Consider the following 24,806-nt stretch of genomic DNA (forward strand, 5'->3'; position numbering starts at 1 on the left):
AGCAATTAAACACTTAGAGTGATAGATGTGCAGAAGATGAATGTTGCAAGTAGAGATACTGGGGTGCAAAGGAGCAAGATAAATACAGTATGGGGATGAGGTAGTTGGATGGGCTATTTACCGATGGGCTATGTACAGGTGCAATGATCTGGGAGCGTGCTCTGACAGCTGGTGCTTGAAGTTTAGAGTCTTCAGCTTCAGCGAGTTTTGCAGTTCGTTCCAGTCATTGGCAGCAGAGAACTGGAAGGAAAGGTGGCCAAAGCAGGAATTGGCTTTGGGATGACCAGTGAAATATACCTGCTGGAGCGCGTGCTATTGAGTGGGTGCTGCTATGGTGACCAGTGAACTGAGATAAGGCGGGCCTTACCTAGCAACGACTTGTAAGATGACCTGGAGCCAGTGGGTTTGGCGAGAGTATGAAGCGAGGGCCAGCCAACGAGAGCATACAGGTCGCAGTGGTGGGTAGTTAATGGGGCTTTGGTGACAAAACAGATGGCACTGTGATAGACTGCATCCAATTTGTTGAGTAGAGTGTTGGAGGCTATTTTTGCAAATGACATCGCCGAAGTCGAGGATCGGTAGGATAGTCAGTATTACGAGGGTATGTTTGGCAGCATGAGTGAAGGATGCTTTGTTGAGAAATAAAGCCGATTCTAGATTTAATTTGTGAGTGGAGATGCTTAAGTGGGTCTAGAAGGCGAGTTTACAGTCTAACCAGACACCTAGGTATTTGTAGTTGTCCACATATTCTAAGTCAGAACCATCCAGAGTAGTGATGCTGGGCGCGTCGGGCAGGTGCGGGCAGCGATCGGTTGAAGAGCATGCATTTAGTTTTACTTGCATTTAAGAGCAGTGGAGGCCACGGACGGAGAGTGTTATGGCATTGAAGCTCGTCTGGAGGTTAGTTAGCAGTGTCCAAAGAAGGGCCAGAAGTATATAGAATGGTGTCATCTGTGTAGAGGTGGATCAGAGAATCACCAGCAGCAAGAGCGACTTCATTGATGTATACAGAGAAGAGAGTCGGCCCGAGAATTGAACCCTGTGGCATCCCATAGAGACTGCCAGAGGTCCAGACAACAGGCCCTCCGATTTGACACACTGAACTCTATCAGAGAAGTATTGGTGAACCAGGCGAGGGAGTCATTTGAGAAACCAAGGCTGTTGAGGTCTGCCGATAAGAATGTGGTGATTGACAGAGTCGAAAGCCTTGGCCAGGTCGATGAATACGCTGAACAGTATTGTCTCTTATCGATGGCGGTTTGATATCGTTTAGGACCTTGACCATGGCTGAGGTACCATGACCAGCTCGGAAGCCAGTTGCATAACGGAGACGGTACGGTGGGATTCGAAATTGTCGGTGATCTGTTTGTTAACTTGGCTTTCGAAGACTAGAAGCAGGGTAGATGAGTATACAGTTGGCCCATAAAACAGTGATCCTAGTCAGCCACAATTGTGCAAGTTCTCCACTTTAAAAAGACTGAGCATGAGGCCTCGTAATTTCATTCATAGGTACACTTCACCGATGGACAGAAAATAGGGGAAAAAATCCAGAAAATCACCAGTTGGTAGGTTTTTGATGAATTCTATTTGCAAGATTATGGTCGGAAAAAATAAGTATTTTGGTACTACAAACAAGCAAGAATGTTGCTCTCACAGACTTGCTAACTTCTTCTTAACTTCTTATGGGATAGGAGGGCAGCATTTTATTATTGGGATGAATAGGTTGCCAGATGAACAAGGCCCTCCTACATCTTTCACGTTCTAAATATTGCGATCTAATTATTTCAATATTGGATAGAAAAACACTCTGAAAGTTTCTAAATGTTTGAATATTGTCTGGTGAGTATTAACAGAATGCTCATAGTGGCAGGCAAAATTCCTGAGATTAAATCAAACAGAAGTAGAAATTCTGAGACTGTCGTGGTTAATTCACGCCTTAGAGTCCCTTCAAGTATAATTGGATCTGTTTAATGCACTTTCTCACGCGGGTTCCCAACTAGATGTCAACATTCAATAGAATTCCAATGAGATTCTATGATGTTTGTGGGAGGAATGAGAGCAGATCAGTCAGGTGTCCATCAAGCAGCCATTTCCGATTCATGCCTTTTACTTCATGGGCAGACACTGACGTTCCATTTGTCATGCAGACAAGAACGATACTCCGGGTGAACTTTATTGAAGCTATATTGTTAAAAAACTCTCTCTTTCACTACTATCTCTCCACTTAGAGTGAAAGCACCGCCGCATTCAAGTGACCAAAACATCAGCCAGAAGCATGGAACTGAGGTGGGTCTGTGGTCACCACCTGACAGAACCACTCTTTTGGGGGGTGTCTGCTAAGTTGCCTATAATTTCTCCACTGATTGTCTATTCCATTTGCACACAGCATGTGAAGATTTATTGTCAATCAGTGTTGCTTCCTAAGTGGACAGTTTGATTTCACAGAAGTGTGATTGACTTGGAGTTACATTGTGTTGTTTAAGTGTTCCCTTAATTTTTTTGAGCAGTGTATATTAGTACTTCATAGAGCCATCTATTTATGTGCAGTAAGTTAACTACATGTGGGTTAGAAATAGTATCTCAGAGGCAGACTGACACCACACACTCTCTCCTCTGTTGTTTGCTGACAGAGAGCGAGAGAGAGAGAACAATCGTTCAGCAGTAACAGTGTCCTACTTACAGTAGCATGTAAACACAATGACCCTGTTCTAACCATGGAACATTAAGCATCAGCATCACTGCTCTTCACACACTCCATACTGCTCTTTACAGCTCAGTGGTTGATGGCAAATATAACTCCCCCCATCTCTCTAAGTTTACAATATCACTTCCCCTTCCATCTCTCTTGAGTTTTTATAGTACAAAACAAATCGAGCTCTCTGACTCTGAGTTTAAATACTGGAGGGGACAATTTGCCTAATGAAAGTGTTAAAATAATCTAGTGAGTGCAAAGACAAGCATGATGTTATTAATATCAACAACAAAAAATCCAGTATTCATTGTTGGACAGATAGTTATTTCAGTACAGTATATGCTGCCTTTTCAAACTTTTGACTCACAACCTTTCATTGCTTTTAGAAAGTAGTCCAGGGTCGTAGGTCGGTGTGTCTAAAAGACATGTAGGCAGAACTTTGATTGGCAAACTGTCAGAGAGTTAGTGGAAGTCTCTGGTTTGCATCCTAATAGTCTCTCCTTTCTCCCAAGGTGTACACTTGTTCACTTCCCTTCACGGATTTGAAAGGAAATGACTGGTATATTAAACTCCCTCTAGCCCATGCCTACACCAATCCAATGCTTTTACATTTGTTGAGAGTAATGAACCAGTGCACACTTCAGGAGGGATTATTGGGACAAACCATATAGACGGCGTTGGCTGACAAACGTGGCCTGAAGCCGTGCGTTTTTATGATTACAAGCGGTCAGATAACTAGCAACAATGGCTAAAAGCTTCCTTGTGGGGAACTGTAGGTGGCTAGTTTTATCTTGTTGTTGATACCGTGTCTTCTTATGAGGTGTTTTGACAGATTTCATGTCAATTCTAATATGTCAAAAATTCACTAGCTAGCTAACCAGCAACTCTTCATGATGTATTTGAGAGACAGGTGCTCATTGTGCAAATTAATTAATGTTTTCAATTAACATTTGGAAACAAAATATAGTTTACATGTTGTCAGCAATTTAAGCCGACCCCCGTCTGMTTTGCCCCATAGTTGCGCACTCAACGTTTTTGTTAGAGTGGAGAATATGTTTACACATAATCCAGATTTTGGAGGAGATTGTGCAAAGCCCAGAGTAGAGCAGAGTACCGGTGAACAGAGCAGAGTGGTGAACTGGGGCCACATATCCATTTCAGGAATGGAATAAAGATCCAAAGTCCACCAGTGTCCCCTGAAAGTGACACAAGAGTTTCAGTAGCACTGCAGGGGAACACATTGGGTGTAAATCTSCAGTGTCTGCAAATCTCTTTACTGCACGCCTCTCTGTAGAACAATGGGTCTACAGGGCCTCACACCTGTGTCCATTCACCACGATGAACCTACTCCGGAAGGCTGCACAGTTGAGACGTGCTCTACTCCACAACATGCCTTGCAAAGCCAACAATAGCCAATTGGGTGAAGGATCAAGGAGTGTGTGTGTCTGTCTGTGTGTGTACATTTAGAGGTGTGATTGTGCCTGTGTGCATAGATGCATGCAAACAGCATATTTCGGCAGACTTGCTTTTGTAAGCGTCATGAGTGTGTAGGGGTTGGTTCCATGCATGGGTGCACATATGCACTGTGTTGCCTATGTGCATAATAGCCTATGTTCAGTTATGACCATGCAATCATAGGTTCTGATACATCCCCCTGACTCAGTGTCTTATGTGATTCCAGTGATCAAGACAGGAGAGAGCGGGCTGACGGTGTTCAGACTGCTCACTAAGGATAACCGCTGGAGGTGGGTCCAAGCCAACGCCAGACTGGTCTACAAGAACGGCAAGCCTGACTACATTATCGCCACCCAGAGGCCCCTGGTGTAAGTGCAGCTTTAGCTTCTCCCCCCTCCATAACCCAATGATGTTTTGAATACATTTTTAACCCTAAACACTTTTCTGAGTGTTAAATGTAACACCAGAGTTGATTTAGCACTGGAGATTTTGCTGTGTCTGTTTTGTATGAAGGATTTCAATGAGGTGAATGTAATATGTAATCCTAAACAGTCAGAGCTCTTTAGTCCATAGTGTTGGGGACTTTTGTCCATATAGTCATCCATAGTAGTCCATAGTAGTCCCTAGTGTTCTGGCAAGCTATGTCTCATCCTGCTCTTGTTCCCAGTGAGTAAGAGGGAGGACAGTAGATTGGATTTCATCACGTTAATAAAATTCTCGCGAACCCCAACTAAATGAAAAAGAAAAAAAAGAAATATTCACAGGAAATGTTAACTTGTTTTAATGTGGGGCTTTGACAGTCAATCATTTAAATAATTTAATTATCTCACCACCACTAATGAGATGGGTGTTCTTGATCCATGTCATGTCGGAGCATCTCAATGTCAGGGGGCGTGGTCAACAGTGCGTACCGCATCTCTCCTGTCACTGTTCCCCAAATATGTCTGTTACATAGGCAAGGAGACACGTTTTCTTTTCATTACACAGAAAGTCAGCAAAGTTTGTCATTTAAATCCATTGCGAATGACAACAGTTCCTCTCTCAATTCCAAAAAATCTTTCCAACACTCCCCCTCAATAACCACCAAGCTTCGGTGTGAAATAGAACATTGTCATGCTCTGATCCCATATCCCCAAATAGTTTTGTGAACAGGTGTGCGCAATGTAGTTTACAATGTTCTACGCTCAGCTCTTTTGCCGCCAGTTGCTCTCGGTGTATCCAATATAGCTCAGTGGGTGTTGTCGCGCCCTGGTCTTGTGATTGTCTCCACCCCCTCCAGGTGTCGCTTATTATCCCTGGTGTATATATCCCTGTGTTTCCTGTCTCTCTGGGCCAGCTCGTCTTGTATGTTTTTCAAGTCAACCAGTGTGTTTTCCCGTACTCCTGCTTCTATTCTCTTTTGCTATTCCTCCCGGTCTTGACCCTTGCCTGTCCTGTCTCTGAGCCCGCCTGCCTGGCCACTCTGCCTGCCRCTGAGCCTGCCCGCCGACCTGTACCTCTGCCTCCCTCAGGATTACCGACCTCTGCCTGCCTTGACCTGTCTTCTGCTTGCCTCTGTTGGAACATTAAACATTGTTACTTCGACAGTCTGCATCTGGGTCTTACCTTGATTCCTGATAGTACGAACTGGCCATGACAGACCCAGCAGACTTGGACCAGCTCCGCCACGCTGTCTCCCTGCAGGGAGCCACCATTGGGAGGCATGAGGAGCTACTACAGGACCTTTTGGAAGGGCTTCGTTCCCTGACGGAACACCACGACCAAGGGTTTAAGGCTACTATGGAGCAAATCAGGGAGTTAGCTCATAGGCAGCCTGCCACCTCTGAGAACCCTCAACCACCCAGTAACTTTTTCCCTATTAGTGGTGAGTTTGTACAGCCTACCCCGGCTCCCCGAGAACCCCGCTTACCTCCCCCGGAGCGCTATGATGGAGATTCCAGAACCTGCCGGGCCTTTCTCTCCCAGTGCTCCCTCGTTTTCGAGCTGCAGCCTTCTTTGTTCCCCTCGGACCGCTCGAAGATAGCGTACATTATTACACTGATGTCCGAGAGGGCACCCGCCTGGACCACGGCGGTGTGGGAGCAACAATTCGCCGTCTGCCTCAGTCTGGAGGTATTCATGGCGGAGGTGAGAAAGGTGTTCGAGGTTCCGTGTCCGGGAGAGAGGCTTTCCGGAAGTTACTCCAGCTTCGGCAGGACACCCTCAGTGTGGCAGACTATGCGGCGGAGTTCCACACGCTAGCAGCGGAGGYTAGCTGGAACCCAGAAGCACTGTTCGACACGTTCCAGCATGGATTATCGGAAGAGGTAAAGGATGAGCTGGAAGCCTGAGAACTACCGACGGATCTCGACTCACTCATCGCTTTAACCTTCCAGATCGATGGTCGACTACGGGAACGTAGGAGGGAGAAGAGGTTTGATTGCGGTCCCAATCGCTCACTCAGGGATCCCACCTTGCAGCTGATAAACTCCGGAAGTCCCTGGCGTCTACGTCCAAGAGAGGATCCGAGCTTACCCGAGTCCCTTCAAGGGCCTCAGGAGACTGCTGATTCACCTCTTCCCGAGCCGATGCACCTCGGCAGTACTAGGCTGCCTTCAGCCGAACACACATGCAGATTTAACACCCAGAGTTGTCTGTATTGCGATACTGTCGGTCATTATGTGTCTACCTGTCCCTTCAAGAGACCTAGCTCATTCGTTGGAGTGAGTACTCTGGTGGGTAAAGATAATTGTTCTTCTCCCCTTGGTACCACAGCGAGACGATCCTATTCCTGCTGGTTGAGTCTCCGCAGGTTCCCATGGTATTGGGATTATCTTGGCTCCAGTGACACAATCCCTCCATTGAATGGGCTACTGGTGCCATCGTGGGCTGGAGCCTGTACTGCCACACTCATTGCCTAAAGTCAAGTCTGCCTGCCCCGGAACGTCTTCCCGGAGGCTTGGAAATTGCCCCAGACCTCTCCGCCAGCTCCGCAGAGTACCAGGACCTCCGGGAAGGGTTCAGTAAGGCTCGGGCCACTTCGCTTCTGCAGCACCGACCTGKWTCCAAGAAGGTCAAGTCTGAGGCACTGGCACGTCGCTATAGGGCGGCGGCTACACCCTCGGAAGCCGAGACCTGTCCCCCCCCGCTCCAAGATCATTAGCCCCTCTGCTGTTSGTCCTCTGTTGCCCTGTACCCTCCGTATTTTTCCTACCTTTTCTGTATCTAGAGTCAAAACCATGTCTGACTCCCCCTTGTCTTCTGTTTCTAGGCCCATCCCTCCACCCTGTGTCATCGATGGCCAGCCAGCGTACACGGTGAGACGCCTCCTGAGGGTTCAACCACGGGGCAGGGGTTTCCAGTACCTGGTTGACTGAGAGGGTTATGGCCCGGAGGAGAGGTGCTGGGTTCCCGCTAAAGACATCTCGGACCCGGCCCTCATCGCCGACTTTCACCGCCGGCACCCCAGTCAACCAGGTATCCGCCCAGGTTGAACGCCAGGTGGCGTCCCTAGAGGGGGGGGGGGGGGGTACTGTCACGCCCTGATCTGTTTCACCTGTCTTGTGATTGTCTCCATCCCCTCCAGGTGTTGCTTATTATCCCTGGTGTAGTCTCTTATACACATCTAGATGTGTATAAGAGACAGAAATATCCCTGTGTTTTCTGTCTCTGGGCCAGCTCATCTTGTATGTTTTTCAAGTCAACCAGCGTGTTTTCCCGTACTCCTGCTTCTATTCTCTTTTGCTATTCCTCCCGGTCTTGACCCTTGCCTGTCCTGTCTCTGAGCCCGCCTGCCTGACCACTCTGCCTGCCCCTGAGCCTGCCCGCCGACCTGTACCTCTGCCTCCCTCTGGATTACCCGACCTCTGCCTGCCTTGACCTGTCTTCTGCTTGCCTCTGTTGGAAAATTAAAGATTGTTACTTCGACAGTCTGCATCTGGGTCTTACCTTGATTCCTGATAGGTGTATCATACAATGCGTCCATTTGGCAGAGGAAGACACATTCATAACTAAAGTGCAGAGGCCTGCCCACCGTCCCGTGATAGATGGAGCCCCATCTGTGCAAAAGCCCACCATTCGATCCCATGGAATCTGTTTTTCAGCACATTGAACGTCCCCTGTGCCATATCATGCTTGGGAATCATGAGACAACAATATGTCCTCATGAATAGCATCCCCCCGGCAGCGAACCAAAGTCAATGCATGGGCATCTCGGCCCGCACAGCTAACATCTATTTGGAGAGCATAAGGTGGGGCGTTTTTGAGTCGTTCAGTCGGTTTCCTCTTGATTGCTAGGTATAGCATTAATTCTTAGTTTCACAGTGTTATCTGACAACGGTATTGATGTGAGTTTCTGTGCCTCTGTCTCCCCACACATTGTTTTCCCCATATCAATTGCGGCTGGTAATGTCAGTCTCTGCAATAGTGTGTGGTTTCATAGAGTAGCGGCTTAGCCATTCACCGTGGAAATGATTCAAGTGCAACCGTCAAGAACAGCCTTTTCCCACGATCTAAGGGCGCTCTGTCGCTGAGTTTTAACTTTTAGAATGAATAATTTTCATTTCGATTTTTAAAGTTAACCACATTACAATGATTTTGAGAGACAAAGAATATGTTTTTTTTTTTTTTTTTACCAGGATTTTGGAAATTCTCCCACGACCCCATTTTCATATAAGGCGACCCGACATGGGTCACGACCCCTAGTTTGGGAACCACTGCTGCACACTGTTAAAATGAAGCTGCCACCAACTTTAAGGACACAAAACCTTAACTTTGATGGAGTTTAATCCTAAATAGTAAGAGTGTGTTCTGATTGGTTCTCTCCATCCTCTCGTACCCAGGGAGGAGGAGGGAGGAGAGCACCTGAGGAAGCGTTCCATGCACCTCCCCTTCACCTTCGCCACGGGCGAGGCGCTTCTCTACCAGAGTAGCTACCCCATCCACGGCCTCACCGACTCACTCCAGGCTAAAGGCAAGACCAAGTCCAAGAAGGGCAAGCTGGACAAGAACTCGTCGAAGGATCACGGTGGACTGGACCCCAGCTCCTTGCTTGGGGCACTGATGAGGCAGGATGAGTCCGTGTACGTGTGTCAACCAGCCGTCGAGCCCAAGATGTCCTTCCACAGTAGTCTGTTTAGTGAGCGAGGCGAGGGYGAAGGGCAGAGCAGTGGAGGCTATAGCGGTGGCCCTCTGGGTGGGGGTGTGGGAAAGAGCTGGAGCTCCTTGCCCAACGCGGTCACCACCTCCACTGGCCCCAACGGGGAGCCTCCATCCAGCTTCGACCCACTGCTCACCACCCTGGACTCACTATCTCTGGAGGGGGACGAGACATGCTCTAACAGGTGATTGTATATTTGTATGTATAGTATATAATATTATATATAAGTTTTTTCCAATTGAATTGAGTGTAAAGTCCCTTTGGACTGCCCAATGTACAGCCAGTCTTGCCCAAGATTTCCAATCTTTTTCCCTTCTGTGTTTAATTCCAATATTTTTTTATGTATGCATTGTTGTACTCCCATGGCTGAGGAAAGTCTATATGTATTTTGAATTTGTCAAATAAAACAAATGTCTTCATATCAGCGAGCTGTTCTCTGCTCTGGAGAACTTGGGTCTGAACGCAGAGGATCTGGAGCTACTGCTGCTGGATGAGAGGATGATCAGAGTGGAGATGGATCCAGACTACATTCCCTCGCTCAACGACCTGCTCACCAACAACGAGATCCTGTCCTACATCCACGACTCGCTGGAGAGCAAGACCGAGGAGGACCAGGGTCGGGACAGTCACGTGTCCATACCACCACCCTCAACCACAACCCATCCCCCTGGCCCTATCCTTAATTCCACCCTTATCCCGAACCCTTATAACCAAGCCACCCCCACGTTACCCCCTCACAGACTACCAAAGCAGCCACCCATAGTGCAGCTCTCCCAGCAGATGCAGACGCACCTCAACTTAGCAAAGCCCGTTCTGGCAAAATACCCCTGGCCCCCGACACAAACGGACGTCCCCACGCCAAGCCAGCCAGACACACTGCAGCACACAAACTCACTAACCGTGGTCCATAATGGTCACTGGCTTCCCCAGCAGCAGCATATGCATGCGGGGCTGGACGACCACTGCCACAGCATTCACCCCCTGGTCAACGGTAAGACATCCCAGCTGGGGCCTCAAGGGGCCGGGCAGCTCAAAAACCACCAGCACCAGAACATCATCCATCTTCAGAGCCAGTGGCAGCAGCAGAACCAGCACCTACAGGTCCAGCTTCAGTCTCAGTGCCATTTCAGACAGCAGAAGGCTAGTAGCAGCAGCAGTGCCTCTCTCAACGGCATGCACCCTGATCCCGATTGGCAGAGGTACGGCTACAACGACCAGTTGGGACTGACAGCTAATGGAGCTAATGGAGCCTGCACCGTCTCCTACACCAACGGGCGCGCGGACTCCCTCTCACATGCTACAGGAGGTGAGGTCACCCGCACGGATTACGGTATGGGTGCTTCGACTACCGTGGGCATGGTCATGAACTGGGGTACGGTAGGGGGCACAGGTCACTACCAGGGACAAGGAGGGMTGACCGCTAACCCCTCAGACCATCTGGAGCATCACAAACAACATTATCCACAGGTCCCATCCACCTACTTAGATTACATCCTGGGGCTATCYCAGCCTCAACACACCACGCCTTCTCTGGGCGCCTACGGCGTTTTGAATAGCCCCGCTTCCCAAGATGCCACTCACTGCAAGGTAAGAGTCAAAGAATAAAGCAAGATGCTCGTAGATGGATAATAAACCTAATGTATTTTTCTTGTGTAGTATTTGGTGAATTTCTGTGACTGTATGCTTGTGGGGACTGTCTTGTTAATGGTCATRGACATCGCAGCATTAGGAGCACTATGTCGATGTCATAGCATGGGAGGCCCAGCCTCGGGCTTGTTTTGGCTGCTGCTTTACAGTTCAGTGTAAGAGAAATTGATGTGAACAGACATGTAATGTAAACAGATGAGTGGAGAGCGAGGCTCACGGCGGTGGAGACTCTATTAATGGAGAGGAAAGTAGGTCTCCCACGGAGTGGCGTTGATCTTTGAGGATTGCACCACAGTCAAGTCGACTGTTGAAGTGATTCTGTCAATGTAAGCATCGACTGCAGTAGGAATACCCTCTCCTACCAGGGTTGGTTCCTTGCAGGTAGCACAACATAGCCTTGACCTAAATGCCTGGTCTGATCCTACCGCAAAGTGATTGTGAAGAAAGCAGCTCTGGTCTGTAGGACCACTTTACAATCTGTTCAACGCTGATCATGTAAGCATGACTTCAGATCAGGACACTGACTGGAAGGGAACTAGTGTAGGCGTTAGAGAGAACCGTAGGCTATTCCACTTCCATGACTGCTGCTTCAGGGTGTCGCATGCAGTACTGTACAGTTACAGTATATGTTGTGTTCAGTGATGTAGGGATCCAGCTCAGTTGAGTATTGAATGAGGTTGCTTTAAGAGTGTATCACGCGCGCGCGCGGATGTCTGTGTGTCACACAAGTTTGTACCCGTAGCTAACGTGTTGATCTGAAGTAAAGACGTTCAGTTTTATTGCACAACAAGCCTCCGTACATTTGGCGACGAAGATGAGATTAGGACCCACGCGTGCCTCTGTGCATTTGTAACTTTTTATACAGTACAGTAGTCTTGTCAGGGAGGGACACAAGGGGCCCAGTCAGTCAAAACAAGACCTCAGGGCAAGACAAACTGGACTATAGAACTCTGCTCATTAGTACAGCACACAGTCCATTCTGTATGCTGGACACCATCTTTCTCTCCTTGTTTGTTGTTGTGCTGAATTAATGTTTCAAGATCCATGAAGGGTAACGAATGATAGAGTTGGTTGGTCTCTTTGTTGAGAGAGAGAGAGAGAGAGAGAAGAGCCTATGGTGAAGAACTGTAATGAATAGAACAAGGTTGAATACCACAGTGAGAGCTATAGCTCCCAGGCAGCGAACGCTAACCGGACCGGCGGCAATTCATGCCCCCATCCCACTCCGCCTTCCCTGTGTTTTCCTTCAGGGTCAGCGACCACGCCCCAGAGGAACATAGAGCCAAGCTGGCCAGTCAAGCATGAGCTGTCCTGACCTACAATTTTCCCATCGTCATTACCTAATACATAGAGGGGCAGAAGAATGTGTGGCAATGTTGTGTGTATGCGCATGGATGCGTACCTACATGTGTGGTGTCACATCCCACCACAGGGGGTGCTGTTTCCCCCAGGGTGGGGGTGTTGATGTGATTTGGGATTGAGTAGCATTAGAGATAAGTTGAGTTTGGCCTACCTTAACCTGACAGGGTTTGTCCTGCTGTAGGTGCTCAGTGTCCTGCTGGCCTGCTCCTATGGGGGGCCTATATAAGGTGGCCCTATTAGGATTTCTACATGGATGATGCCTAGCTAATCCATTTAGGGCCCACTAAGCAGGATTACAATTAGGCCGATGGTAGGAACTGTCACAACAGACACTCTGTCCCCACACACACACACACACACAGGGGATTCCCTCATACAGGGAAGCCACAAAGTACATACTGACACCTACAGTGGGGAGAACAAGTATTTGATACACTGCCGATCTTGAAGGTTTTCCTACTTACAAAGCATGTAGAGGTCTGTAATTTTTTATCATAGGTACACTTCAACTTGTGAGAGAAGGAATCTAAAACAAAAATCCAGAAAATCACATTGTATGATTTTTAAGTAATTCATTTGCATTTTATTGCATGACATAAGTATTTGATACATCAGAAAAGCAGAACTTAATATTTGGTACAGAAACCTTTGTTTGCAATTACAGAGATCATACGTTTCCTGTAGTTCTTGAACAGGTTTGCACACACTGCAGCAGGGATTTTGGCCCACTCCTCCATACAGACCTTCTCCAGATCTTCAGGTTTCGGGGCTGTCGCTGGGCAATACGGACTTTCAGCTCCCTCCAAAGATTTTCTATTGGGTTCAGGTCTGGAGACTGGCTAGGCCACTCCAGGACCTTGAGATGCTTCTTACGGAGCCACTCCTTTAGTTGCCCTGGCTGTGTTTTCGGGTCGTTGTCATGCTGGAAGACCCAGCCACGACCCATCTTCAATGCTCTTATCACTCCAGTGTTAATCTGCTAAATTGTAATTATTCGATTTATTGCCTACCTCCTCATGCCTTTTGCACACATTGTATATAGATTCTCTTTTTTTCTATCATGTTATTGACTTGTTTATTGTTTACTCCATGTGTAACTCTGTGTTGTTGTCTGTTCACACTGCTATGCTTTATCTTGGCCAGGTCGCAGTTGCAAATGAGAACTTGTTCTCAACTATGCCTACCTGGTTAAATAAAGGTGAAATAAAAAAATAAAAAAACTGAGGGAAGGAGCTTGTTGGCCAAGATCTCGCGATACATGGCCCCATCCATCCTACCCTCAATATGGTGCAGTCGTCCTGTCCCCTTTGCAGAAAAGCATCCCCAAAGAATGATGTTTCCACCTCCATGCTTCACGGTTGGGATGGTGTTCTTGGGTTGTTACTCATCCTACTTCTTCCTCCAAACACGGCGAGTGGAGTTTTAGACCAAAAAGCTCTATTTTTGTCTCATCAGACCACATGACCTTCTCCCATTCCTCCTCTGGATCATCCAGATGGTCATTGGCAAACTTCAGACAGGCATGGACATGCGCTGGCTTGAGCAGGGGGACCTTGCGTGCGCTGCAGGATTTTAATCCATGACGGCGTAGTGTGTTACTAATGGTTTTCTTTGAGACTGTGGTCCCAGCTCTCTTCAGGTCATTGACCAGGTCCTGCCGTGTAGTTCTGGCCTGATCCCTCACCTTCCTCATGATCATTGATGCCCCACGAAGTGAGATCTTGCATGGAGCCCCAGACCGAGGGTGATTGACCGTCATCTTGAACTTCTTCCATTTTCTAATAATTGCGCCAACAGTTGTTGCCTTCTCACCAAGCTGCTTGCCTATTGTCCTGTAGCCCATCCCAGCCTTGTGCAGGTCTACAATTTTATCCCTGATGTCCTTACACAGCTGGTCTTGGCCATTGTGGAGAGCTTGGAGTCTGTTTGATTGAGTGTGTGGACAGMTGTCTTTTATACAGGTAACGAGTTCAAACAGGTGCAGTTAATACAGGTAATGAGTGGAGAACAGGAGGGCATCTTAAATAAAAACTAACAGGTCTGTGAGAGCCGGAATTCTTACTGGTTGGTAGGTGATAAAATACTTATGTCATGGAATAAAATGCAAATTAATTACTTAAAAATCATACAATGTGATTTTCTGGATTTTTGTTTTAGATTCCGTCTCTCACAGTTTAAGTGTACCTATGATAAAAATGACAGACCTCTACATGCTTCGTAAGTAGGAAAACCTGCAAAATCGGCAGTGTATCAAATACTTGTTCTCCCCACTGTATAGAGAGTGGAGCTCAGTGCGTGTACCAGTGCCAGTACTCTGTTGGTTTGGCGGATATGCTACTTTGTGTAGTTAGCTAGTGTATTAGCAACTACTACAAGCTACAGTTAGCTACTCTCTCTCTGCTGTCTAGTCCACCCATCCTCTGCTGTCCACTGCCCAGAGTGTGTGTGTGTGTCTGTGCCCGCTCTGCAGCCCTCCGCTCCCTGGCTGACCTGACCTGCAGTAGCCCTTTCTTGCAGTCAAATGACCTAGTGTCCTCATGGGTAGAATGTTATTCATATTTTTCATAATAAACATTATTTCAAAAAAAAAAAACACAGAAAATCTGATTTTATGTCAAACGGTGTTGTTATATTTCCGTCTTCTGTGTTGTATATAAAGTGTAATATTGGGATGCAAATTCAAAATGTAAAACATTTCAACTCTATATCTGACATGGTACAGGTGTCTTCTTCTTTGTTTAAGCCCATAACCATGTGTGTGAGGTGTACACTTCTGTTTCAAAGTAGATTTGTTTAAGACTACCAAGAAACACTCTGTGTGACCCTGATTCAGCCCACTGCAGTGAAAGGTTGTGATTAGTGTCAATGACCTCAACATGCCACAGAACAAGAGCCCGGTGTTAGTGATTAGAGTTAGTTTGTCTTTTGGGGGGGGGGGGGGGGAGAAGGGCGGGGTTGTGTCCTATCATATGCATACAGCTCTAACGATATGTTAATGTTGTTCTGTGTTTTAGATGGAGAGCGGCTGCATCCTCAACGACACCAACGTGGCTTACACAGGGAGCTGTCTACTGCCCAATGTGAACGGCCAGACAGCCAGCGACAGTCTCCCCCAGCCCGACGCCCTACAGACCCTGCCCACCCTCCAGACCCACAGACTACTGGCTTCTACCTCTGAGAGGGGGGAGCGGGGGTGTGTGTGTGTGTGGTGTGTGTGTGTGTGTGTGGTGTTGTGTGTGTGGGTGTGTGTGGTGTGTGTGTGTGTGTGTGTTGTGTGTGTGTGTTGTGTGTGTGTGTGTGTGTGTGTGTGTGTGTGTGTTGTGTGTGTGTCAGTGCAAAAAGAGGAGACGCATTGGAACCATTTTGTCAGGGGGCATAAAAAAATAAACAGAGAGGTATAGAAGCAAAAGAAGAAGAATCAAACTGAACTGTGGATGTTACGACTTTCGATGTAACATTCTCTCCATTTTCATTTGTGTACGACGGACTCAGGACTCCGGGAAAGAGCTCAGGATAGTGTCTCTCTGCACTCTGACAGTCGTTTCCCCACTAGCACACAGCTCAGGGGAAACCAAATGCATCTTCTCATGTTGTTACACATTTTTTTTATGAAGGGTACGGTTGGTTGCGAGAGCGGCGGTTTCTTCACCACTGTGAATTTCATGGTTTTTCTTTATGGTTTACAAAATACAGTTTCCGACAAAGATTTTAAACAAGACTGTGAGAAGAGATGTTTTACCACTGTCATAGCTACAGTATTGCGCTTCAGTATACTTGTTAAAGGAGGGAAAGTGAATGTGGGTATGGAGAAGGATTGATATGGAGATTAATATTCATTATGAAGAATGATGAGACGTATTGATTGATTGAAGGAGCTGGATGTCTGAAATTATTGTGATGTAGGTTACAAATGTTCTGTGTGTTTTGTTGTGTCATCTGTCCATAGAGAGGAAGAGGAATTGATTCAGGCCTATCATTTTGGTTTTGGTGATCTACGTGTTGGTAAAATAGTATTTCGGTTGTCCTCTTACGTGTTATTGAGATTGGATATGTGAAACAGATCCCATATTATGGTCAAATGGTATCTAAATATGAAGAGGGAGAGCAGATCGGAGGAAGGGATGACCGTTTTGGTGTTTGTTTATTTCCATGCTGCATTTTAGCCTGGAAGAAGTTTACGTTACCAGTACAATGATGTTGTGTATTTATTTAAATGGCACTCAAATCAACCGAAGCATTTTCTTCTTTTCTTGACCGGCTACAGTGTGAAATCACTCAGTAAATTAAGTTCCGGAATACAGTAGATAGCTTTAATTCACTAAATTCAGAAGTAAACAAACAAATTCCAGATCCATCGTTCCTCATTGAAAAGCGTTGAGAAAAATATAAATTTGGATTTAAGTCGATTTCCTGAATTGAAATGAAATTGAGCTAAACAAACCGTATTCGCTGCCGATGCCAAGAGGCAGAGGAACGGGAACGGCAGTTTCTGACGTGACGAGAGAGGTCYTTTCAGTGGGCCTCCTCGCTTACAGGGCCCCAAGTGATTCCATCATGGTCATCTATCACAGTGGTTCTCAAACCTCTCCTCGGGGACTCCCAGAAGAGTCACAACTCCGTTGTAGCCCTGAACTAGCTCACCTGATTCACTTGGTCAAGGGCTCGATGATTAGTTGACGAGTTGAATCAGCTGGGCTAGCTGTAGAATAGATCAAAAGCGTGGAACAGGTGCGGGTCCCCAGGAGAGGTTTGAGAACCACTGATGTATCACACTGAAGACCTATTCCATGAGGATTGACTCTGTCATACGCAGACTCATGAGCATTGATACAAAAACCAAATGAGAGGACAAGTCTTTTAAAGAGATTCTGTATTGAAAAGTTGCAATGTTGAATGTGTTGTGTATATTGTAAAAGAGTTGTAAAAATATCCTATTTGCAGTATTTCGTTATTAAAAAGTGCTGAATTTTATTTATTAATATTGGTAGCGTTAGAATTTTCTCCGTCCTAAATGGCACTCTATTCTCTARATAGTGCTATACTTTTAACCAGAGCCCTATGGACCCTGGTCAAAAGTAGTGCACAATATAMGGAACGGGTTGCCATTTGGGATGTAACTTATTACATAAATGTCACAAACAAATGCATTTACAGACTTGCCTCTCTCTTTATATTTGTTTGTTTGTCTTTTTTTGTATACAGACATTTCTTATATGAAATAGATTTATTTAAATCAACCAGGAGGTATATGTAAAAATAAAAAAGCAAGGTGACAATCAATAACAACAAAAATTGCTTTTTAAAAAACTGTTGTGTAAATAGTAAGGTAATTTTTATGACATTTGTTGCAAACACTACTTTAAAAGCACTGCTTCTTTCAAGCAATTTTTCTCTAGCYCAAAAAKGTAGGCTTGWAGAAAYTAATTTTGGACTCAYTATTATATGACTACAGTACCTACAGTTCTGTGTTTTATTTCAAAGTCATGTTTGGAGAWCTTTTTGTGAKTTTTACTCAAAAGAATATGGTGCCATAGTGGTYACATACTGGAGACACATCCCAGATTTTAATGTTTTATGTTTAAACATACAATGGTGTCATTGTTCTTTTTTTATCACGTTGAATTTATTTTGATATTCTAACACACAAAGTTATTGTAAATGTAAAAAATAAAAATAAATAAAAAAGCAGTTCAAATGTTAAAATATACTATTTGATCCTGGAAATAAAGGATTTGTGCAATCACAGTTCATCCTAATCATAGTATGTTTGTGCTCATATTGTTTTGTGCCTCTGATTGGTTCTGTACTGTACACTTTGAACTTAAAGGTGTTGATTTTAACATTGGGTGTTAAAATCACAATTGAAAATGGGCTGTGTATGTTCTAATACGAAGGTCCATCATTTCTTCATCCACAAGTCTCACAGCTCACTTGTGTGCCTATACAGTAGCATCGTTAAAGGCAATGGCTGCTGTGCTGTCTGGACAGTAGGTTATAGACAGACAGATAGACTTGTGGGGGAGAGACAGACATTTAGGGAACAGACAGACATTGAGGGGACAGACAGTTATGAGACTGATGGTCAGACAGACATTTAGGGACAGACAGAAAGACTTGTAGGGGACCAACCAAGGCACCAGACTGGAAGCGTGCTTTCGAATTCCTAGAGGACAGCTTCGTTATTGCATTTCAACTGAAGTACGGCCCAGAAAGACAATTCCCATCGACGGCCCCATAATTCGAAAATTCATAATAAAACACTTTAGTCATCACCTTTGTGCACCAAAAAWTCCATTGAATTATTCAAATATTCAAATATTAGTTGCTGAGGCCAATTTTTTTTTTTTTATCACTCAGGCCGAAGATATTTAAATGTTATATTCATGCTCTGATGTCATGAGCCCAGCTGGCAGAGTTTCCGGAGCATMTTCGCACGATCCTGCTGTCTAATCAGTAGTCCCGGTAAAAAAAGATGTCAACAACCACGAAACGGCATATGCGAACGTGAGTAGATTACGTTGAAAACAACGGGCGTCCATCTTGGAGATCGGGGATTAAGGGGGGATGGATGGAGAAGCGATCAATGAGGATGGAGATAGAAGCACTCTCAGAGAGACTGTCTCACTTCCTGGTCACTTCCTATGCACCACGCAACCAGGAAGTGAGACAGTCTCTCTGAGAGTGCTTCTATCTCCATCCTCATTGATCGCTTCTCTCCATCCATCCCCCCTTAATCCCCTGGACAATCTCTCCCTTTTTCCACAATGGCAATGTGTGAACACTGACCCAGGAGCAAGCAAACAAACACATATTGATATCACAGTCACCCCCGCTGGAGACTAGAATAACTAAACCTACCAACATAGGGGGGGACACAGTGACAGGCATCCATTTTCTCTCTGCATGTCTGACTGACTTCCCTCCATGAAACTAGCACGCCATTTTCTCCATCACTTCCTYTCTCCTTTCTGTCTCTCTCCTATATGTCTCCTGTATGTGTATCATGGGCTGTGTTCAGAAGCAACGAAATGGGAGAACATATTTTGAAACTGAGTGAGTTAGACCTGTATTTCTGTGGCAAAACTTTTTGGTACGCTTTGCCCTACTGAACACAATGGACCATAATTGACAAGGTGTTGGTTGGTGGAGACAGGAGAGAGACCCTCTGTGGCGTAGCGAGACAGTCCAGAGTCCAGACAGAAACAGCCCCCTGCCTCGTCACTCTAATGCCTGCCAAGTTACAAACAATCTGTCTAATGAAGTGAGACAGCCTGACAAATTTTATTGAATAGAAACGCAAAGGGCTATTTTTGAATGTTCACAAAAAATCTTAGTTGAACCATCTTGGGAGCATTAATTCAGGAATATGTCAATCTTTCACTGGGGGACTTTTACATACAGTATTATCTTGGAAGTAGTTCCTGCTTTACAAAGCTTCTCCATTACATTCGCCTTTAGAAATTGATGTAATAATAACATGTCTTTATTCCAGTCCCCGGCAGCATATATCCTGTACATGTTTATCTACTTTAGAACGATGGGGAGAGTGTTCAGAAACCAAAGAGCGACGCAATGCCCAATGACAGATGCGCAGGGTCACCAAAGCCAACCAATCCCTCCGGTCTGCCTCTGCCTCCCTCACTAGCTGTTTTCATCTTTAATGACTCACATGAAATCATTTATGAGAGTTTTTCTTCTCCTTTGGTTTCCTCAGTTAGCCATGCGTGCTTGTAACATAATCGACAGGAGGAAGCAGGGCTAGCCCGTAGGTCTTCTCCATTGTTTTCCAGCATGTCACACTACATTCCAGGGGGGAATGTTTTTAAGGTGCGGATGGAGCTCATATGTATAGAAGGCAGTTCCTGGGGTATAGGAGGAGAATGGAGGGTGTGTGTTCATGTCCTGGTCATTGAGATGATCCCTCTCTACACCATACCTAGCCCCTGTGTGAACAGTTGAAAACAGAGGCGGTCCAAATGGCACACTATTCCCTACAAAGTGAACTACTTTTGACCAGAGCCCAATGGTCCCTGGTCAAATGTAGTGCAGTACATAGGAAGCCATTTGGACACAGCCGTAGCGCACAACACTATATGCATTATAGATTCACCATCAACCCTGGAACTGAACCACTGAGCCCCATTAGGTCACGGCAACTTACTCCTCAATTAAGAAGCTTTCCAGGTTTTATGTCACCACAGCAGCCGAGTGCATAGAAGGCATATAAAATATTCAACGGTTGCTCCATACCATTCAGGGCAGGCCATTTCCTTAATGGCAAATATAGGATCTGTACCTATGCTTTGCGAGCAGCAATCTTGAGAAASAGAGTGGTGACCTGGTTTTTGAGTGACCTGGTGACGGCAATGGTTACATTTTACATAASATTTGAGTAATTTAGCAGACGCTCTTATCCAGAGCGACTTACAGGAGAAATTAGGGTTAAGTGCCTTGCTCAAGGGCACATCAACAGATGGCCCAACGCTCTTAACCACGAGGCTACCTGCCGCCCTACTTGAATAGAATACAATACGCCAATATCTGACTACAGACAATCAAGGATAACTGCAGGGTAGGACTGAGAGGGCCTGAGATATACTGCAGTTATTTTTTCCAAAAGCAACAGAAAGATGGGCTGTTTGCTTTAGTAAGGATAGAGTTCGATCTTGGTTTCAAGTACTTTATCATTGAGTCTTGCGTTGTGTCCTGGAGTATCCTCTCTCCTTTGTCCACTCCAGGGACTCTGAGTTCTTTATAGATCGGTTTCTGTGTCGTTTCTTCTCTTCTCTTTTTATTTGTCTTCTGTGCACTTGACACACTGTGTTGCCCAGGAAGAGTGTTGCTGCTGGAGATGGATCTCTCCATCGACCCATCCCTCCGTCCCTCCCCACTTGGTTGCCCCGTCGTTCAGCCCCATCCCCCTACACACACACACACCCGTTCCCCCCCACCCGTTCCCCCCCCACCACCCCATGGCTGTCACTGCACATTACTTCCAGCTTGTTGCACACACTCCCCTTTCTCTCCTCCTCATAGCAACATTGATTTTTGTTGGGGTTATATATCTTTTTGAAAGATAATTTTCACTCTTTTTAACTCTACTGAAAAGTCGTAGAGTTGGAACAATGATATTCCAAGAAGTTGGAACGCTTTTGCCGTTTGACTGTGACTGTGACTCAATTCTGTAGCGGGGAGGTGTGGCGGAGGCAGAGTCGAAGGGGATTCTCTCTCTCTCTCTCTCTCTGTACTTTTCAACTGTAGTGCAGAGCACCAGTAACCTGAAGCCACAACAGTAGTTATCTACGCTGACACTGTGTTTCGAAACAAAATTACTTTAACAGCAGAAACAAGCCAGCGTCCCATGTTATGTTTTCTCTAACGGAATGCGCTTTCACTCACACAAAGAAGAGAAAAACAGAAGACTCTGTTGGTGCATCGAGACACTTCACCTCTCTTGGCTCCCGAAGGTTGTACAGAACGTTGTATGCTCTTGACATCAACTACGAAGATATCAAATCCCTTTAGCTCAACAAGCCAAAGCATAAAGCAGACATGGGTCCGCCACACCTCCACATGTGGAAGAGGGAGCTGTCGTGAAGGTTTAAAGACGAGGCATGGCCAGTGTGGGAAGAGAGGGAGGAAAGCTCTTATGGACTTCCCCTCCCGGGRATGATGCACCCCTCCCTCGGAGTATACAGACCGTAACCTAGATCCTGAGATCCCCCCTGAGAGGTGTGGAGCACAGTGGAGCTAGCCTGCCATCTAGACTGCTGCTAGTGCAGTAAACAGACACCCTGCGTTCAAAGGTACATGCGACATGTCGGCTCAATCGGAAATGACCTTTATATTTCTATTGAGCAATCTGTAATGCGTCAGCGATACAGATTGAACAGAGCCTTAAAATGTATATTTGTCATAATCCATGTGTTTTCCATTTTGCAATTGCGAATGCAAATGAATGAAGAAAAAAAAAACGGACCGATTTAGCTATGGAGAAATTACTTTAAAGTTAACTTTTGTCTCCAGTGGAAAAGGTACAGTAATATTTTCATCAGAAACACTGTCTTGGTGACTGAAGAATTCTAGACAGGCAGGAACTAGGACGGTCCAGAGCCATATATTTATTTGTTCTAAATATATGCCTATTGGACGGTCCATTTCCTGGCTGTGTGGGAGAGGTCAGGAATTGGCCAACTGAAAGCTTGCACTTAGTGTCTAGTGGGCCCACAGGGGGTGGGGTGGGGGGTGGTTGCTAAGGGAGRCTGAATTGGTCATCAGTCAGCTAGCATCCACCAAGCCAGTTGGACGCCCATTCTCCTGACCTTGTACTAGCTCCCCTGTGTGTAGACTTCAGCAGCACTCAATACTCTGCTATACTGTAGGGACGGCATTTAAATGTCGTATGTAGAGAGACCAGTGGTTCCACAGAATGTACTAAACATAAATGGAAATGTACATTAAGACAGATCCCACAGTTTTAATAGCAGCTTTAATGACGTGTAGAATAGAGCTGAAATCAACTCAAGCATATTGTGGCAAATGTTACTTGCACAGGAGGTTGGTGACACCTTAATTGGGGAGGATGGGCTCATGGTAATGGCTGGAGCGGAATAGGTGGAATGGTATCAAATACATCAATGGTTTCCATGTGTTTGATACCATTCCATTTGCTCCGTTCCAGACATTGTTATGACCGTCCTCCCCTCAGCAGCCTCCGCTGGTTACTTGGGCTATGTCATGTCCATGTTGCAGTACAGACAATGAACGAATGGCTAACAGTCAGCATATACAGTGATCTCCAAAAGTATTGGGACAGTGACACAAATATCATACTCCCAAGACATGCTAACCTCTCAACCTTAAAATAACAGGGAAGGTCATCATTATTCACAATTCATTCAGGTTGATCCGTAATCATGGTAGCATGCACATTCACGTAGAAGTGTTTAGAAACATATTCTATTCATAAAAGTGACTCCAAAATGACACAATACATTATTTACCGTTCACAAACTTGTAGTCACAAACTAGAAGTAGTCATTGTGGGCTATGAATATGGGACCAAATACTTCACTTTTTGCTACTTTATTACACAAGTGAATTTGTCCCAATGCCTTTGGTCCCCTAAAATGGGGGGACTATGTACAAAAAGTGCTGTAATTTCTAAACGTTTCACCCGATATGGATGAAAAGTCTGTACTTTAACCTCATCGTCATTGTATCATTTCAAATCCAACGTGCGGGGGTACAGAGCCAAAACAACAAAAAATCTCTCACTATCCCATACTTTCAGAGCTCACTGTATTAGCAAAAGACACAGTCATAAATAATTTGCTGTCCCCTTTTACCTTATGTTAGAAATAATGTTGTTGTTTTTTAAAGCCTTTCGTGAACTAACACTCACACTTGACTCTTTTCCCTCTTACTAGCTCTGACTTTGCTGATAACTACTTTATTGAGGAAAACATTGACTTACTATGACTTTGATATGTGGCTGTCCCATCCAGCTATCTTAAGATGAATGCACTAACTGTAAGTCGCTCTGGATAAGTGCATCTACTAAATGTCTAAAATGTAAATGTCACTCTTTATCCTCCTCGTCRGATGGGATCAGCCTAATACAATGTGATGCCTCAGGACACAGAGTGACATCACTCAACAACTTCACTTCCCGTGGCATCTTAATGAAGTCKTACAAGACATTATCATCAGGGAGCAGGAAGCCATCCAACCAGCCCAGGGGCTCTGCAGTATCTGGATGTGTCATCAGCTAATACAATGTTATTCCTCCCAGCAGGGGGCCCAGCCCTGCCACCATCCACTCAATGAGTTAGCACATCCAGGGGGCACCTTCAGCAAACGGAGGCTGTGCCAATAATAACCCTGGCCCGCTCTCCAGCCAGCAGCCAGCCTAGTGCTTTAAATAGACACAGATCAAATCAAATTGGCAGTTTTTTTCTCTGCAAAGGTCAGTGAGTGCTTTCTCTGATAGACCTGGAATCCCAATGTACTGTAGATAGGTAACCAACATGATATAGAGAGAGGACTTCTTGGTAGAAAAGGTGTAGACTCTAGAGATCTTCTGCTGCTGGGGTTAACTCTTAGCACCTCACCGCTGTGGCCCAGGTGTAGGGACAGTCTGTCATATGTATTCTCTGTCACAGCTCTGTTCCCTGCAGTTCAGCAAGAGACCAYCGGCAGCACTCTGAGAGCGGTTGGCTTAGCGAGAAGGATGGTTCCAGCATCATGGATCCTTGCTAGAGTAGATGCTGTATTGGATGTCCTTGGCTTGACACACAATGGTTTGCATCCCAAATGACACCCTATTCCCTTTATAGTACTCATTTGGGACACAAACCATGGAACCTGACCTCATACTCTCACATAAAGCAATACAAAATAACATTGATTCAAGTTACCTATGGGAGRCCACTGTCACACATACTGTGCATGTTGTGAACAGTACACTGTTTGTCCATTGGACAATAGGAGACATTCCTTCTGCCTTTGTAT

General features: G+C 45.7%; 1 protein-coding gene across 1 annotated transcript in view; it reads left to right on the top strand.

Moving 5' to 3' along the window:
- LOC111953350 (aryl hydrocarbon receptor-like) overlaps window positions 1-24,554 on the top strand; it is an 81,175-nt gene extending 56,621 nt beyond the window's left edge. The window contains exons 6-10 of the mRNA XM_023972575.2: window positions 4,374-4,515; window positions 8,968-9,468; window positions 9,710-10,871; window positions 15,308-15,486; window positions 24,473-24,554. Of these exons, the coding sequence (XP_023828343.2) occupies window positions 4,374-4,515; window positions 8,968-9,468; window positions 9,710-10,871; window positions 15,308-15,486; window positions 24,473-24,554 (2,066 nt within the window). The remainder of the gene's footprint in view (window positions 1-4,373; window positions 4,516-8,967; window positions 9,469-9,709; window positions 10,872-15,307; window positions 15,487-24,472) is intronic.
- Window positions 24,555-24,806: the final 252 nt, after the last annotated feature.

The sequence above is a fragment of the Salvelinus sp. IW2-2015 genome, linkage group LG27, assembly GCF_002910315.2.
Source record: "Salvelinus sp. IW2-2015 linkage group LG27, ASM291031v2, whole genome shotgun sequence".
Lineage (NCBI taxonomy): Eukaryota > Metazoa > Chordata > Actinopteri > Salmoniformes > Salmonidae > Salvelinus > Salvelinus sp. IW2-2015.